Source organism: Candoia aspera, chromosome 3, assembly GCF_035149785.1.
Source record: "Candoia aspera isolate rCanAsp1 chromosome 3, rCanAsp1.hap2, whole genome shotgun sequence".
Lineage (NCBI taxonomy): Eukaryota > Metazoa > Chordata > Lepidosauria > Squamata > Boidae > Candoia > Candoia aspera.
In genome coordinates, this window is record NC_086155.1 from 116,739,096 (window position 1) to 116,756,590 (window position 17,495).

Below are 17,495 nucleotides of genomic sequence, written 5' to 3' on the forward strand. Positions count from 1 at the left end.
AACAGAATATTTGCATTACAATATAAATATAACAACACAACCTTGGCAACATCACATTGACAGCCAAAAGCCCCCTGGAATAATAGAGTTTTAACTATCTTCCAAAAGTCTGTTACTGATGGAGCCAGTCTTGCTTCCAGGGGAAGACCATTCCTGGCAGCCTAGGTGATCAGCCTTCAAGATTCAACCCCAGGACCAAGATACCAGATCTTTGGTGGCCCTGGACTCCAGCTGCTGAAACTGAACACCAGGTTGGTCTGTAATAAGACCTTCCTCATCCATGACTTGATTGTGGAAGACTTGTGGGTTACAACTAAGACCTGGCTGAGTTTAGAGAGGGGAGTGCCCCTCTCAGGGATCTGCCCACCTGGGTTCCAGGTCTGGCATCAGCTGTGACCCTAGCATGGAGGCAGGGGGCAGTTGTAATCCACAAATCTTTAATGGCTTTCAGAGGCTCTGCACCACAGATTACAAGTGTGAGCCCCTTGGGTCATAGTTGGACTCTAAGGATCAGTTGGCGATGTGGTTGCTGCACCTGCCTCCCTGCTGCATAGTGATGTCCCTACCTGAGCTACTAGATTAAATTGTCAGGTTGGCAGTGGACCCTCTTATTCTTGGGAACTTCAGTCTGCTTCTGGGCAGTGTGGGGTCCAGGAGAGCTCAAGAATTTATGGCTATCATGGCAACCATGGACCTAACCCAAATTATTTGAGGGCCTGACACATACTGCGGTCACATGCTGATTTCTGTCTCAGGTCAGTTGCAGTGTGATGAGGGAGTGAAGGCTCTAACCATCAATCTTTTGAAATAGTTAGATCACTTTCTGATTGCTTTCTGGCTTGGTAGTGCTGCCCCCTCTTGTAGAGAGAGAGGATTTATTTGATCAGTCTGCCCCAGGCAACTAATGAACCCAACAGGGTTTCAGAGGGAGCTTGGGCTTTATCCTGAGGACCTGATAGGAATTTTGACTTGAGTCCATAGTTGCTGCCTGAAATAGATGTGTGACAAGAGCCCTGGATTGGGTTGCCCCTGTGTGGCTTCTCGCTGCACATTAATATCATTGATCTCTTTGGTCTTCCAAGGACCTTTGGAAGATGAGACATCAAGAGAGACAGCTAGAGTGCTCTTGAAGGAAGACAAAGAGTGAATTCATCTGCAGACAAATAAGACTCCATGTTAGACAATATATCATGGCAATAAGGGCAGCAAAACTTAATTATTTCTCTACTCTTGTGTCTGCAGGTAGTTGCCTGGCAACCCTCTTTTCCTTGCTTGGGAGGGATGGGTCACAGGATGTTTTAGTGGGTTGCTATGAGTAGTATTCTGAACATGGAGTGGATAAAGTTGCTTGGATTTGTTCAAAGTTGGGCTCTGACTAGGCTGGTCCTGTTGATACGACTTAAGCATGGTCTGATCTGGCTATCTGTGAACCTGTGACTCTCAAGGAATTGGACAGAACCCTCAGGCTGATGACCCTGGCTGCCTCTATGTTAGATCCATGCCCTTTCTGGTTAGTGAAGGCCACCTGGGAGGTGACATGTAGTTGAGTCCATGTGATAGTATTTGCTTCTTTGAGGGAGGGTACTCACAGCTGTGAAGGAGGCAGTGATGCACTCCCTCCACAAGAAGCCCTTGCTCAACCCAACTGTTCTGGACAATTTTTATCCAGTCTGCAACCTTCCCTTTATGGGGAAGGTTGTTGAGAAGGCGGTCAGATTGAAGTTTCAGAGGACCCTGAAGGAGATGGATTATCTAGACCCCTGGTTTCATATTGCGGCATAGTACTGATACAGCACTGGTCACACTTGTGGATGACCTCTGATGCAGCAGGGATGGGGGTAGTGTGACTGCCCTGGTTCTACTTTGCATAAATTCATCTATTGTACTAGTTGTACCCATACTTAGTCTATCACTCATGTTTTGGTCACCTCCAGTTAGACTACTGCAATGTGCTCTACATCGGGTTGCTCTTGAAAATCACTCAGAAGCTACAGCTGGTGCAATACACAAGCAGTTATGGGCATACCACAGCATGCCCATGTGACACCTCTGCTCTGTGAGCTGCACTGATTGCCAATAAACTTCTGGGTGCAATTCAGGGTGCTGGTTATCACATATAAAGCATAGGGCTTAGTTATTTGAGGCCCGCCATCATTTCTTCCTATCCCACATGGTCTGACAGAGTCAGCATGCTCCAGGGCCTATCAATTAAACAGTGCAATCTGATGTGACCCAGGAAGTGAGCCTTCTCTGACACAATGCCTGCCCTCTGGAATGCTATTTCACCCAAGATACATATCGTCGTTTGTTGTTGGCGATCACTCGTAGCCGAGTAAGATTGTCTTCCAGGATTAAAATCTTAACGGTGGATCCATAAGTGGCTGTAAAGGCCAATTCTGGATCCGCACAACCTCCCACAATGAGGGCATAAGTTTCCAGGTGGAAGATGATCGCAATGATGATTTGCTTGATGTGCCTTCCCCTTAGCTCGTTTCTCCCTTTCGCCCTGTACTTGTGCTTCTTCAAAGTCTGTAGCACCTTTAATAAGGGCTGACCTCCAATTTAAACACATGTGAGTTAGGACTTCCCAGTTCTCAGTGCTAATATTAAACTTTTTGAAATTAGCTTTGAGAACATCTTTAGATCTCTTTTGCTGTCCACTAATATTCCATTTTCCATTCTTAAGTTGGGAGTAAAATAGCTGATTTGGAAGACGATCAGGCATGGGCGGTCCAGTGAAGTTGATGTTGGATGATCATTGTTTCAACATAAGTAGTCTTGCTTCTTCCAATACACTAACATTAGTCCGCCTATCTTCCCAAGTAATTTGCAGAATTTTTCAGAGGCAGCGTATATGGAATCTTTCGAGAAATTGGAGGTGGCGTTTGTAGAAAGTCCATGTTTCACAGACATACAATAGGGTTGGTAGGGTAGGGTTGGCTTTGTAAACAAGCACTTTGGTTTCCCTGGGAATGTCGTGATCCTCAAACACTACGCTTCATTCAGGAGAAAGCTACACTCGCAGAGCTCAGACGATGCTGAATTTCAGCGTCAATATCAGCTTTTATAGATAGATGGCTGCCAAGGTAAGGAAAGTGGTTAACGTTTTCCAGTGACACACCTTCAAGCTGAATTGATGGCGCTGCGGAGGGATTAGTTCAAACTTGCTGGTAAAGCACTTTGGTTTTTTTAATGTTAAGTGAGAGGCCAAGCTTATCATATGCTTCTGCAAAGATGTTTAGAATAGTTTGAAGATCTTCCTCTGAGTGCGCACAGATTACGTTATCATTAGCATATTGGAGTTCTATAACAGAGGTTGTAATTACCTTATTTTTTGCCTTCAGCCTATTAAGATTAAAACGCTTTCCATCTGTTCGATATATAATTTCTATACCGGTAGGAAGTTTCCCTTCAACAACGTGTAGAATCATAGGGATGAAGATAGCAAATAAGGCTGGAGCAATAACACATCCCTGTTTAATGCTGGATCCCACTTTAAATGGATCGCTTTGAGAGCCATCATTATTCAGGATTGTTGTCATCATGGAGTAGCTGTAAGATTTTCACAAATTTATCAGGACATCTGATTTTCAGAAGGATGATCCAAAGAGCAGTACGATTTATAGTATCAGAAGCCTTAGTCAGAGCAATAAACACCATGTACAGAGGGCAGTTTTGCTCCTTGCATTTTTCTTGGAGCTGTCATGCAGTGAAAATCATATCCACTGTCCCCCTGGAAGGGCAGAAGCCATTTTGAGTTTCTGGGAGGATGTCTTCTGATATAGATAGGAGATGATTTGCAAGAATCCCTGTGAGGATTTTACCTGCCATAACTAGGAGGGAGATGCCTCGATAGTTTCCATAGTCTGTCCTATCACCCTTTTTAAAAAGAGTGATAATTATGACATCCCTAAAATCTGCTGGAATCTCCTCCCTCATCTAGATTTTATCAAGGAGTTGTGAAGCTGTTGGGTAAGTCTAAGCCCGCCTTCTTTAAAAACCTCAGCAGGAATCCCATCAGATCCACTAGCTTTGCTATTTTTCATTTGATTAGTGGCTTTACGAACTTCCTCCAAACTAGGGGGTGCTGCAAGCTCATCTCTTATTTGTTTTTGCAGGATTTGCAAGAAGATTTCATCAGCCACAGTAGAGTAACAATTTAGGAGATTGTAGTAATGCTCTTTCCAACGCAGTGCGATAGACTCTTTGTCCTTTAGAAGTTTGAAACCACCTGTTGAACCTAAGGGATTTGTACCATAATTTGTTGGTCCTTAGATGGCCTTCGTGGCATTAAAAAAAACCCGGGCATCATGGGCATCTGCAAATAGTTGGATTTCTTGGGCTTTTTTTATCCACTATGTGTTCTTAAGTTCTCTAGTTCTTCTTTGGACCTCTGCCTTTGCACTGGTGTAAATTTTCTCCTTAATATCTTTTTGCCATATCTGGAAGGCTTTTCTTGTCAATAATGTATTCAATCTCACTGTCATTCTCGTCAAACCAGTCCTGATGTCTCTTAGTTTGATATCCTATAGTTTGTTCACAGGCTGAAATAATAGAGATCTTCAATTTAATCCAGTGTTCCTCAACATTTTCAGGAAGTTCCAAAGGCAGGTGTTCCTTAAGAGTTGATTGAAAGTAAGCTCGTTTAGTAGAATCTTCAACGGCCAATATGTTCATTTTACACCTTGGTTTTCTTCCTTGGAGCCTACAGTGAGGGACAATCTTTATGGCCATTGTAGATCGAATTAACTGATGGCCTGTCCAACAGTCATTGGTGCTCATCATGGCTCTTGTAAGAAGTACATCACGGCAATCTCTAGCACAGACAATTACATAACCTAGAAGATGGCGGTGCTTCGACCATGGGTGCTTCCATGATGTTTTTAATTTATTTTTCTGGTGAAAAAGGGTGTTAGTAATGACAAGGTTAACAGCCTTGTGTGGCACAGAGTGGCAGGTGGCAGTATTGCAACCGAAACTCTCCCCACGACCCGAGTTCAATCTCAGCGGAAGCTGGATTCTCGGGTAGCCAACTCAGGTTGACTCAGCCTTCCATCCTTCCAAAGTCGGTAAAATGAGTACCCAGCTTGCTGGGGAAGCTGACTACTGGGAAGGCAATGGCAAACCACCCCGCTAAGAAAATGTTGCGAAAGCAGCGTCCCCCCAAACAGTCAGACATGACTCGGTGCTTGCACAGGGGACCTTTCATCTTTCACATCAATGACAAGGTTATGCTGTGCACATTTGGTCAAAAGTAAGATTCCATTCGTATTGCTATTGTCAACTCCATCTTTCCCAATAATCCCTGGCCACAAATCAAAGTCATGCCCAACTCTTGCATTGAAATCACCCAGGAGGATAATTTTATCCTCCTTTGGTATCTCTGATAAGATGGTGTCCAGCTGGGTATAGAATTTTTCCTTGAGATCCTCATCTGCATCTAGTGTTGGTGCATAAGCACTTAGAATTGTTGCCTGTTGGTTTTTGGCAAGTTTTATTTGGAGAGTTGATAAATGTTCATTAATGCCAATGGTAACTTCTGACAAGAGCTTCATGAGGTTGTTTTTAATAGCAAAGCTTACCCCATATATTCATTCTTGTTCAGGCAGTCCTTTCCAAAACAAGGTATAACCTCCTTTTTCTTCCTTCAGCTGTCCCTCTCCTGCTCTTCGGGTTTCTTGAAGTGCTGCTCTATCTATATTAAAACGTCTCAACTCCCTTGCAATAATGGCAGTCCTGCGTTCAGGGCATTCATTATCCATATTGTCCTGCAGTGTCCGTATATTCCACAGTTCTGTAACTGTGCATCCACCACTTTCTCTGTTATCTTTGCTAAAAAAGGCACATTGGAGATTGGGTGGTAGTTGTCCACAGTAGCTGGATGAAGGGTTGGCTTCTTGAGAAGAGGAACGCCTGTTTCAAAAGCATTGGGAAGTCACCTCCCTGGCTGCTTTTACTAGTTGGGAGGGATGGGTCCAGTCCACAGGTTGTTGGGTTCACAGCACAGAGTAACCTGTCCAGTTCCTCAGGACTCACCGGCTTAAACTGATGCCAGATAACTGAGCATGTTTCTGTCACCACAACTGGACCTACCATGGATTTTTATCATGAAGAAATAACATGTCTGTGTCTGGGCCTTAATCCCGTACAGGTACCACAAACTTGTCCTGAGAGAGAGACTACTTAGACAAGTTCAATCTGGCTGGAGGGGATAGTTCTGTAGGTACATAAATTCCAACCTGAAATGGTTTATAGGTTTAAACCAGCACTTGGAATTGCACTTGGAAGCCTATTGGAAACCAGTACAAAACCTACAAAATTGGTGTAATATGGATATAGCACTGAGCACCTGCCAATACACGGGTCACTGCATTCTGGACCAGTTGTAGTTCCTGAGTGGAATTCAAAAGTAGCTTCTTGTAGAGCACATTATAGTAGTCTAGGAAGGTGGTGATAAGAACATGAATCACTGTAGCAAAGAGTGGAAGTACTACAAAACTGCCTCCAATCCTCAAACCTGCAGTTGGTCCAGAAAGATAGCATGGTCATTGTTACTGAGGGCTGCCAAGAGGTATCAGTAGACCTAGGAAAGCTACAGTATTATCGTCTATGTCCTAGCAAAGGTAATCCTTTGGAGTTACCAGTCTGGTTTCAGGACCATGCCTATATCCATGCCCATGCCTGAATTCTGACTGAAAAGTATATACATAAACTTCTTACCCTAAAACACTCTGCAGCTGAATCTCTATATCTTGCTCAGCAACCTTCCCTAAAAAGGGAAGGTTGGAGACTGGGAAATAGTTATCAAAAATAGCCAGATCCAGGAAGAGCCTCTTCAGTGGATGATGGACCACAGCCTCCTTCAAGACCATGAGGAGCATCACTTCCCAAAGTAAGTTGTTGCCAATCTCCCAAGTCTAGGCCATCATGCTCCTCTAGCTCTATGCAGGAGTCAGGAGAAGTATGGATTGAATCCACAAGTCACAGGGGTCATGGTGAAGAACTTCCCAACTACTTTGTCAAAGTCAACAGTCTAAAAGGAGTCCTAGCTAACAGTGTCAGATGCTGCTGATTCAAAGTCAAGAGTTTGGCAAATATGAATGACTGTCAGCAAAATGCTGAGCAAAACAGTCACAGCAGTGAGATAGGAGTCTACTCCTTCAGCTCTTCCTAAAAGGAGGAGTAATATTTACCTTAAAGAGGGCCACTGGCCAGCCGTTCACTCATACAGTAAGGGTAGAGGAGTAATATTGGTTGACCTCCCTTATCTCCACATTGCAAGCTCTTAACTCAGTCAGAATTATTTCTTTTTTCACCAGTGCTCTAGGCATTGCTGAATTATCTGCACTTTAGTAGTTCGTTTGTCTACATAGTTTAAGTTTGGTATTTGAAGATGGTGGTGGAATTAATGCTGCAGTCTCCAGTGGAGTCTCTGAGGTTCTAAGAGTTGGTAACCTCAGTTTCTGATGGTTTCTGGAGGTTTTGGATATAGTGGTCTGGAGTATTGTGTTTAGCATAAAGCAGGAAGGGAGAGCTCTGGTGCCTGGAATGGAGCTGCTTGTTTGGAGTTGCCTATGCTTTTGTGTCAGTGAGGCAGATTTTCAGACAGGATTCATGCCTAGTCATGGGACCAAGATGGCATCTGCCATTTTGGTGGTGACCTCTGTTGGGACCTAGATGGGACAAGTGTATCCTTCTTGGCCCTACTTGACCTCTTTGTATATTTAGAAATCACTTGGTTTCAGAATGACTCTGAAGGCTTATACTTAAAATAGGAAAACAATAAAAAACAATAAAATGAACCCAAGCATCCAGACAAACTGCACAACAACCAGCTACCTAGCATGCCTTAAACACCCTGCTCCAAGGCCTCAGAGAACAGTCAGGTTTTTAAAGACTTGCAGAACATCAGGGTGGGAGCTAAATGGATGTGGGGGGTAGGGATATCATTCCAGAGGGCATGTTCCCTCAATGATGGCTTGCAGTCTTGTGATAGTTGTGAATGAGGCCCTTTATTTTCTCATGTGCTAAAGCTGCCCATTCTTTTTGACAAAAAGCCTCCAGTTCCTTTATATTCTTTGGTCGTCTAGCATGACCTGCATGTTTGAGATCTCCCCAAAGCAGTTCAATGATGCTGAGGTCAGAAGACTCTGATGGCCACTCCAGAACCTTCACTTTGTTCTGCTGCAGCCACTGAAGTGTCAACTTGGCCTTATGTTTTGGATTATTGTCATGTTGGGAAGTCCAAGCACACCCCATGCACAGCTTTTGGGCTGATAAATGCAAATTTTCTTCCAATATTTTCTGATAATATGCTGCATTCATCTTGCTATCAATTTTGACTAAATTCCCTGTGCCACTGTAGCCCCTACCCCTCCCCCCAAAAAACTATGCTGCTCAGTGCTTCATGGGGATGGTGTGTTTCTCTTCATAGGCCTTGTTGACTCTCTCCAAACAGCATTTATGGTTGTGACCATAACGTTCAATTTTGGTCTCATCACTCCAAATGATTTTGTTCCAGAAGTTTTGAGGTTTCTCTAGGTGCTGTTTGGCGTATGGCTGTTTTGTGGCTTTGGCTTTTTTCTGGCAATTCCACCATGCAGCCCATTTTTGTTGAAGTATCTCCTTATTGTGCATGCTGAAATAGCCACACCACTTCGTTTCAGAGAAGTGTATTTCAGTAGAAGTTGATGGTGGGTTTTCCTTAACAAATTTCCCTGGCAGTTGTGTCTGACATCTTTCGTGGCCTGCCTGACCATGGCTTGGTATTAACAGAACCCCTAATTTTCCACTTCTTGATCAGAGTTTGAACAGTGCTGATTGGCATTTTCAAATCTTTGGATATCTTTTTATACCCTTTTCCTGATTTATAAAGTTGAACTACTTTTGCTCACAGACTCTTTGATGGTTCTTTTGTTTTCCCCGTGTTTCAGTAGCCAGCAGTGTCAGTGCAGTCCTGGATGAAACACTCAAGGGTTTCTCAACAGCTAAGAAACTGATTGACTGTTTATACACAGACACTAATTACAATCAAACAAGGCACAGGTGTGGATACTTAGCCTTCATTGCCATCTTAACCTGTGTGTGTGTCAGCTTGAGTGTATGTATGCTGTATTATCAGCCCAAACATTCCAGGGTATGCAATTTTTTGAACAGGACCATTTTATTTTATTTGAGTTTTTTTAATCCTGCCTTTATTTTTATAAATAACTCAAGGCAGGGAACATACCTAATACTCCTTCCTCCTCCTATTTTCCCCACAACAGCAACCCTGTGAGGTGGGTTGGGCTGAGAGAGAGTGACTGGCCCAAGGTCACCCAGCCGGCTCTCATGCCTAAGGCGGGACTAGAACTCTCAATCTCCTGGTGTCTATCCTGGAGCCTTAACCACTGGGCCAAACTAGTTCTTTCCTTATTCCTAAATATTTCCTTTATTGCTAAGGTTTGTTTAGTGATTGTGCTACTCTAATAGTTTACTTTGAATCACATTATGAATAAAAAAAGTGTTTGCCTGATCACTCATTTTTACTTACAAAATGGTCCACATCTTACAAATTCTGCAAGGAGTATGTAAACTTAGGAGCACAACTGTAGGTGGCCCCTCAAATTTATCTTATTCCTTTGATACAATTGACTATGGTATCCTAGATTGCCTGCAAGTGTTGGAGGCCCTGTTTTGTAGTGGTTCTGCTCCCTCTTAAATGACCGTAGAGGTGAGGGAGAAAAAGTTGGTCCCTTAGGTACTCCCTTGTAGGATTCCACAGGGATTGTTTCTCTTATACTTGCTGTTTAATATGAGGCTGCTAAACAAGTCAGTTGTGAGTTTGCGTGAGCTGGAGATGCTGTCAGGGTCTTGACCCGGTTCTTAGAGACTGGAATGTTTTTTTGTGTGGAAGAGACAAAACAATTTGAGGCTGAGTCTAAACAATATGAAGTTGTTTCTTTTCCAGATATCATCTGGTTTTTCATCTGCTTGATGGTTACTTTAGATTGGATGGCACTGTCCCTGAAGGTGTAGGTGTGCAACTTGGGTGTGTCCTCTTGGAATCAAAACTACAGCTCAATGGGCAGATGGAGGCCATGGCCAGGAGAGTTTTTAACCAGCTTTGGCTGGTGTTCCAGTTTTGGTCCTACAGTATCTGGAACTAAAGGATCGGAGAGTGGGAACTAATCCCCTCATCATCCCCTCTATAGAAAGTTGCAGTGTTGTCTGTAAGGTACAACCTTTGACAAGAGAAGCTGAAACTGTTGCCAAATGCAGTGGCCCATGTGCTGATGTTGAGACCTGTGAGTTCCCAGGCCACAAGAGGTGAGCTCTGTGGGAACAAAAGGTGGTGTATCTCGTTGGTAGCCCCCAACTCTGTGGAATAGCCTCCCCACAGAAGCAGGTCATCAACAATTCTGGCTCCATTTCAAAGGCAGTCAAAACAGAGTTATTCCATAGGGCCTTTAAAGGTTATGTTGCCTCATACTGATGCTCATAGTTAATTTTATCTTACTGTATATTGTAGTTTTATTGTGTTTTTACCTGTAATGTTTTATGCTTTTAATAAAACACTTATGCTTGTAAACCATCAGGAGTCTTTTGATTCTGGTGATATATAAATGAATGAGAGAGATACATACATAATACGTGTTGTTGTTGTTACTTGCCGTCGAGTCGTTTATGACTCATGGCGACCCTATGTATAACAGAACAAAATGCTGTTTGGTCTTGCGCCATATGCCATAGTCAGGCATAATACATACATATGGTTAAAGTGCAGAATAGGTGTGAGGCTGGTGTAAGTTAATCTTGTGAAGAATTTGTTGAAATGTAGGCATTAATTTTGTTTAAGGACATGTAGAGAGTTCACTTATGAACATTCATACAGTCTTAAGTTTTATCTTGTAGTACATTTTATTAAAAACAATTGTATGATTAACACAATTTAACTAGTATCTATAACCTTCACATTAACATAAGAAGCATAGGGAATTAATTTAATTCCTGAACAAAATAGTGAGTATATATAAACAACGTGATTTTTAAATGAAAGCAGGAAATTCAAAAGATAAAATAGGAAAAAAGCTGTCATTAAGCCATAAATTCAGGAAAATTTGTGTAGCATATGAACCGAGAAAGAGAAAGATGTGGTATAGGAAATTTGTTAAGAGAGGAAATGGGAGAACAGAATGAAGATACACAAACTGAGACTCTATTTGCAGCATCAGATTTAAGGTGGGTTTATAGGTATGCTAAAGAATAGTATAGGAAGAAATAGCTAACTTGAGTTGATGTGAAGCTCTGGTACTAAGTGCTGTTTTTATTAAATTCTGTCTTATTCTTGTTTAAAAATGAATGTTGATCATTCCACTTTGTGCACTGTTTGTTCTTTAAAACGACATCACAGACCTGACATTTTGAAATATTATCTTTGCTTGAATTGAGGCAAAGTGCTGTTGGTTTTAATCTTTCTATAGTAGCACACATTTAAAATTATGCTGCTTGAGATTTTTATCTTAGTAATGTTAAAATATTTATGTAGTATCTGTGAAGAATTTGGTCACTTAGATTACTTAAATGTCCTTTTGCACAAAAGGCAAATGTTCTAGATTATGGTCACTGTCAATTTATGTCTGTGTTCCACCATTCTATGCAGTCAGGAGGATTTTTTATGTTTAAATGAACAGTTCTTCCATTTTCCCTTAACGATCAGGTCAGTGCAATCTCCTGTACCGCTGCTGCGTGATCTGACACAGAATTATGCCATAAGGTAAATTGTAAATTCAGGTAACGGTATACCGCCCTTCACCAACTCCGGCTTGCTTCTCATCTAAGATTGCTTGTTGTTACAGATAGGTAGAAAAGAAAATGAAGAGATGATTCCCTTACATTACAGGCTCTTGGTGCTTTGGGTTTGCAGTCAACTGAAATGTTAAACTTTAGAAAACAATTTACCATCTGTTCAGCCTCCTAGCAGTAATTATGGACTCACGTCCATAAATTCCTTTGCTACTCTCATATGCGGGCTGTGATTAGAGGCCTATCTCTGTCTTTATCTTGTCATCTGGGAACTTCATAATGCTGCTGTATATTTGCTTACGTTCTGCATTCCCCATAAGATTACACTAGTGAATCACATGAAATAACATGAATAATTCTTGTGCTTCCAAGGTACCACCTACAGAAGGGTCTGTTTACTGTATCCACAGATTTACTTTTCTGATCTTGTTTACTTCATGTCAGGAGACAAATACAATTCTGTGACTCATGTAGAAATAGGCCATTGCCTCCTGAATTATGTTGTCATTTTTTCTCTGTAAAAGTAAACCTATTTATTGTGGGAGTGAAGTGTGCCTTCCGTTTTAATTCAGAAAACAATGTTTTCTTGAATCCATAGGAAAGAATTAATTCCTTTCTTCTATAAGAAGGTAAGGCTTAAGCCTTAAACAAAGTTTATCCAGACACAGTAACCCCTTAGTCTTTGCTTGCCTCCCACAGTAATCCTTTGGTGGGAATTAAAATGGCTGCCAGGATCAGATTGTCAAGGAATCAGTCTGCCAAGGGGCTGTTCTCATCAAGAATGTTGGGTAGATACTAAGAGCTATGTTCCCTCTTATGTATTCAGAGGTGCCAGAATAGCTATACTTCAGGCTGCCACCATCTTTGATGTGAAAGAAAATCCTGGCTTTTCCCTTCCAGCTTTTGGGAAGAAGAGGCACTGAAAGCTGTAAATGGCCACAGCAGCTCCCCAGAGCAGCACAAGGGAGCGTGTGAACCTAGTGGATTGTTCTTGCCTCGTACTATACTTGCCCCACGCTGCATTTGCTGTCTTGTCCTCCTAAATCAGAACCTTCTGGGCTTTAAAAGCCCTCTTCCTTCTACCCATTGCCTGGGATGGTCACTCTAACTGTAACCCCATTCCTTGCCAACCAAGGGAAGCAGCTCCACGGGCCTTGCTCTCTGCTGAGCAAGCTGCTGGGCAAAACTTCAACCCCTGGAGGGCTCAGTAGTGAAGAAAGGTGAAAAAAGGAGACAAATCATCTCTATCAGGAGACACTTCCTGTCCAAGTTCTGATCAACCCACCAGCTTGATCCTCACACCCAGGAAAATATACTGAGTCCCCAATATCCTGTCGTTGGTAGAATCAGCCGGGTAAGATAGGAACCCAGCAGGCAGTATGCCCCCGTCCCCTCCCCTCAGCACAGCCTGTTTAAAACAGATCTCCACCCACTATTACTGAGAATGCTGTCTAGATACTTACACTGGAGCATCTATGTCTTCTGTACACAGTATTATAGAAAAGATACTCAAGGTGGGGAAAACTATTCCCAAATCGAGTGGTCCCCAAGGAGGAAGGTAATTATTTCACTGATGAAGAACCAGGGCAATACTGGGATCCTTCTGTGGATTCACAGATTATTTCTGGAAAACCTAGTGAGAGCCATACACTTGAAATTAAAAGCTCAGTAGGAGTTCATACCTGTTGCCTCCATGGATTACTTGCACTTGTTCATGGGAGCACTAGTTTTAGGAATAGTAGTGCAGCAAGGAAAGTGTCTCGAGTGCTGGGAGATGGTTCACTCAGTCAAAATCAAGTCCCTCAGTCTTTTCTCTTGAGTAGTAACAAAGACAAAAGGATACAATCAGTAACCAAGAAAAATGATCCCAGGGCAAAGAAACTCCTTTCACAACTGGGCTTGTTTAACTTAACTTTGGATTGTTAAATCATTTTTCATCTGGAACACCACAGCTAGAATACTGTGAACTGCTGGTTTAGAAAATTAATATCAAGAATACTATTGGACCATCCCTGAAACAACTAGATTGACATGGTCTGGAAAAGGAATGGTCACCTTTGCCTATACAGGTAGTCCTCATTTAGCGACCACAATTGGGGACCGGCAACTTGGTCATTAAGTGAAGCAGTCACTAAATGAAACCCAACTGTGCTTACAATCTTATTTAAGCTTTCCTTTGCTTTACAGACCTGCGAAGGTCATAAAGGCAAGTACTGGTTGCAAAGTTAGCTTTTCATCACTGCCATAACTACGAATGGTCACTAAACAAGGCAATTGCTAAACAAGGACTACCTGTATGTAGAAGTTCCATCCCTTCAGAGAAAAACAATGAACTCCTCTGATATAGGACTGCAGCCTCATGGTTCTGAAGGCAGGCATCTTTTTGACAGAAATCTGCAAAGCTGGAACAGGGATCAGTGCTTCCACCTTTGTAAGATACTGACAAATACGTCTTTCCCAAAGTAATATGTGGCCACACAGTCCTCCAGAGATTACTATAATCTTTTTGTTTTGCCAAAGCTAGGGATCCTGCTGTGGGATTTTCCATTCCTGTAGGCTTCATCTCCATCATAAGCAAAAGCAGAATATCTTAATTACACCTTTACTGGAATACGGAGTGGAGACAAAAAAATAATATACCTGTGCAGTTCACACTTTTGACAGGGCATCCTGTCTTCTACCCTTATTCTTACTCTTTCCATTGTATATTTCTGTTGATCTAATGTACAGTTGTAGATTGTTACAGTGATAAGTGTTCTATCTTCTCATGGACAAGAGGAGTTAATCCTTTCCTATCAGGCCTACCCTCAGGTGACCAAAAGGACACTTCATATTATATCTAACTTCTATTCTGAACTGGTTATAGCTCAGAAGTAGAATTAATGTTTCTTGTATTGGTTGAACAGCCCACATGTTGGTATTTTTTTTATCCACCCTGATGGCTGCAGTAGATGATGCTGTCTCACACAAGTAGGCGCATCTATTATAGCAGTTTCCCCCTTTTTCTAGGAAATGTAAATCTCTTCCAAATGTCTTTGAGATTGCTATCTCAAGATTTGCTGACTAAAGATAATAATACATCTCCCAAAATATAGTCTCCATGTAAAAGACTAATTTATCCTGTGTTTTGAAGGATCAGTAAACGAAAAGACAGAGAAACCTACTTATTTATTTATTTTCTGTCCTGCCTTTATTATTTTTATAAATAACTCAATACTCCTTCCTCCTCCTATTTTCCCCACAACAGCAACCCTGTGAGGTGAGTTGGGCTGAGAGAGAGTGACTGGCCCAAGGCCACCCAGCCGGCTTTCATGCCTCAGGTGGGACTAGAACTCCTGGTCTCTGGGTTTCTAGCCCATTGCCTTAGCCACTAGACCAAACTGGCTCTACTTGTTTTATCTACCTGTTTTTTACTTGTTCTACTAATTGTTTTATCTTATTCAGAATATATTGTAAGGATATAAAAATACATAAAAAGAACACATTAAATGAAACATACAAAATTAAAATGTGTTTGAAAGCATATGTTACCAATCCTGGGCAGATTTGTTCTTTAGCTTAAGAGGGTGGATCAGACAGCTAATTTATTAATCTAGAAAAGTAGTTCTCTTTATGTTTTAGTTTCTGTTCTCTCTCTAAAGGTATATAAACAAGAAAAAGGCTGCTTTCACTTTGTAAAAACATCTGTTGGCTTTTTACTTTTTGACTGAAAGATGACATGCTTCATTAGTTTCAACTTGTCAAAGCTAAAATACAAATCAAGTCATACCATTGTTCTCATTTGTGAGCCTTTGAAGATGGGAATTAGTTCCTTCTCTCAGACTGACCTTATCCCTTATAGCATCCCTACTTTTCCTGGCTTTTGGTGAGGGTGGGGTGAGGGTTCTTAAATAGCAGAACATTCTATCTCCAATTTGTGACATAGTTTAAGGCTGCTTGGAGGGTAATATTTAAAAAAAATGGCTGCAGACTATATGTGTGCCATGGGTACCCAATCCCTGTTTTACAAAAAGTGGTAGGACTTCTGGGCCACCTGAACAATGCACGTGCTAACTTGATTACCTGCTATTTGATGACTCACTTCAATATGCAAAGAAGCTGGCTTTTATTTTTTTGAAGGCTGGTATTTTTACATCAAATTTCTCAAAGTGTGTGCATTTTTGTGCACCAATGTTTGACCTGAGAAATATTTTAAGACTGATCCTGGTGGATTGCTTAAGTTTTGTCCTTGCTTGTGTTGCATATTCCTTTCACATTGTTTGCTTGAAAAGAAATCTGTAATATTCTTATTTCCATCAACACCAACCCACCTATTTTAAGGTCAGAATCCCTGAGTTGATAAGCTTAAGAAATCCATTTTAAATCAGTGTATCTGTGGGGTCTGCCAATACAGTTGTCAGTAGTACCTTATGAGAAGACCTCTGTGAGATGAAGGCTACGTATGTGTTGTAAGGTTTGTCTACATGCAACTGAATGAAAAGTCACAGAAAGCATCTGCATGGAATTACATCATTTATTAAATACTAGCCTATGAAATTTGTGACACCTCATGTCAGATGTTGTCCACTGATAAACATCCTGGTTTTGCTGCAAATAAGGAGCAAGCAAACCAGATTGGTAAAATACATTTGTCTTTGCGAGTGATAAGCTTGACTGGCCTGACTTGATTTCTGATTAATTTGGTTAAATGTATATCTTGAAAAGGAATGGATAGCAAGAACAGTTCATAGAGCTGGATTATTAGCCTTATTAAATCTTCACAATTGTTTCAAATATTTTTTGTTCTTAGTATCAACTTTAAAGATCCACAATTCCAGGAAGACTTTATTTTTAAGGCAGTTGTGTTATCTGGGGCAAAGTAAGTATGCTTTTGCACTATATTTGAAAAAGTTTCTGAACCAGCTGCTGTATAATGTATGTAACTGTACTATGCTGAAACTTGGACCAGATGGCTGGTCTCTTCCATCTCCATTGTTCTGATACCTATCACATTAAACTGTTTTGTTTCAACAATCAGAAAACCTGCAGCAGTTCTGAAGCCAGGTGACTGGGAGAAAACTAATAATGATGGCAGAACATGGAGGCCACAGCTTGGCTTTAACCGTGATAGGAGGCAGGTTCACTTGGACCAGTCAGCATTCAGAACATTAGGGTAAGTAGTTATGAGCTTTTTTGATTGTTAATTATTATTACTCATCTACATTTATTTGCTCATATCTAGCAAGGAAACCATACAAAGATGTTCGTGTCTTGAAACTGGACTTGATGCATTTTGTTGAGTAGATTAAGATTGTTTGAACATTTTATGTTGAGCAGGTTAAAACTGTGTGAATGTTCTTAGTGTTTTGCATTATGCTTAATGAAAGATGAATCCACAAGATGTAGCTATGGCTATCAATTTGGATGGCTTTACATTAGGAATTAGACAAATTCATGGAAGAAAGAATATCAATAACAATTACTAATATATTCTTCAGTATTGAAAGACACTGCCTCTGAGTATCCATCATTGGGGGACACTACATGGAGAATGTTATTCCTGTAATAAGCATGATTTATTTATTTATTTATATTAAACAGGTTTATTATTATTACATGGCTTGGGGCCAGGTTATTTGCAGGACTGCCTTTCCCCAGTCACATCTACCCGGCCCACCAGAGCGGGGAGGCAGGGCATGTTGCAAGTGTCTTCACTTAGGGAGGTAAATCTA

At 41.4% G+C, this 17,495-nt stretch overlaps 1 protein-coding gene across 1 annotated transcript in view; it reads left to right on the forward strand.

Moving 5' to 3' along the window:
* XRN2 (5'-3' exoribonuclease 2) overlaps positions 1-17,495 on the forward strand; it is a 79,388-nt gene that overhangs the window by 44,340 nt on the left and 17,553 nt on the right. Inside the window, exons 24-26 of the mRNA XM_063298701.1 lie at positions 11,699-11,755; positions 16,574-16,642; positions 16,802-16,936. Of these exons, the coding sequence (XP_063154771.1) occupies positions 11,699-11,755; positions 16,574-16,642; positions 16,802-16,936 (261 nt within the window). The remainder of the gene's footprint in view (positions 1-11,698; positions 11,756-16,573; positions 16,643-16,801; positions 16,937-17,495) is intronic.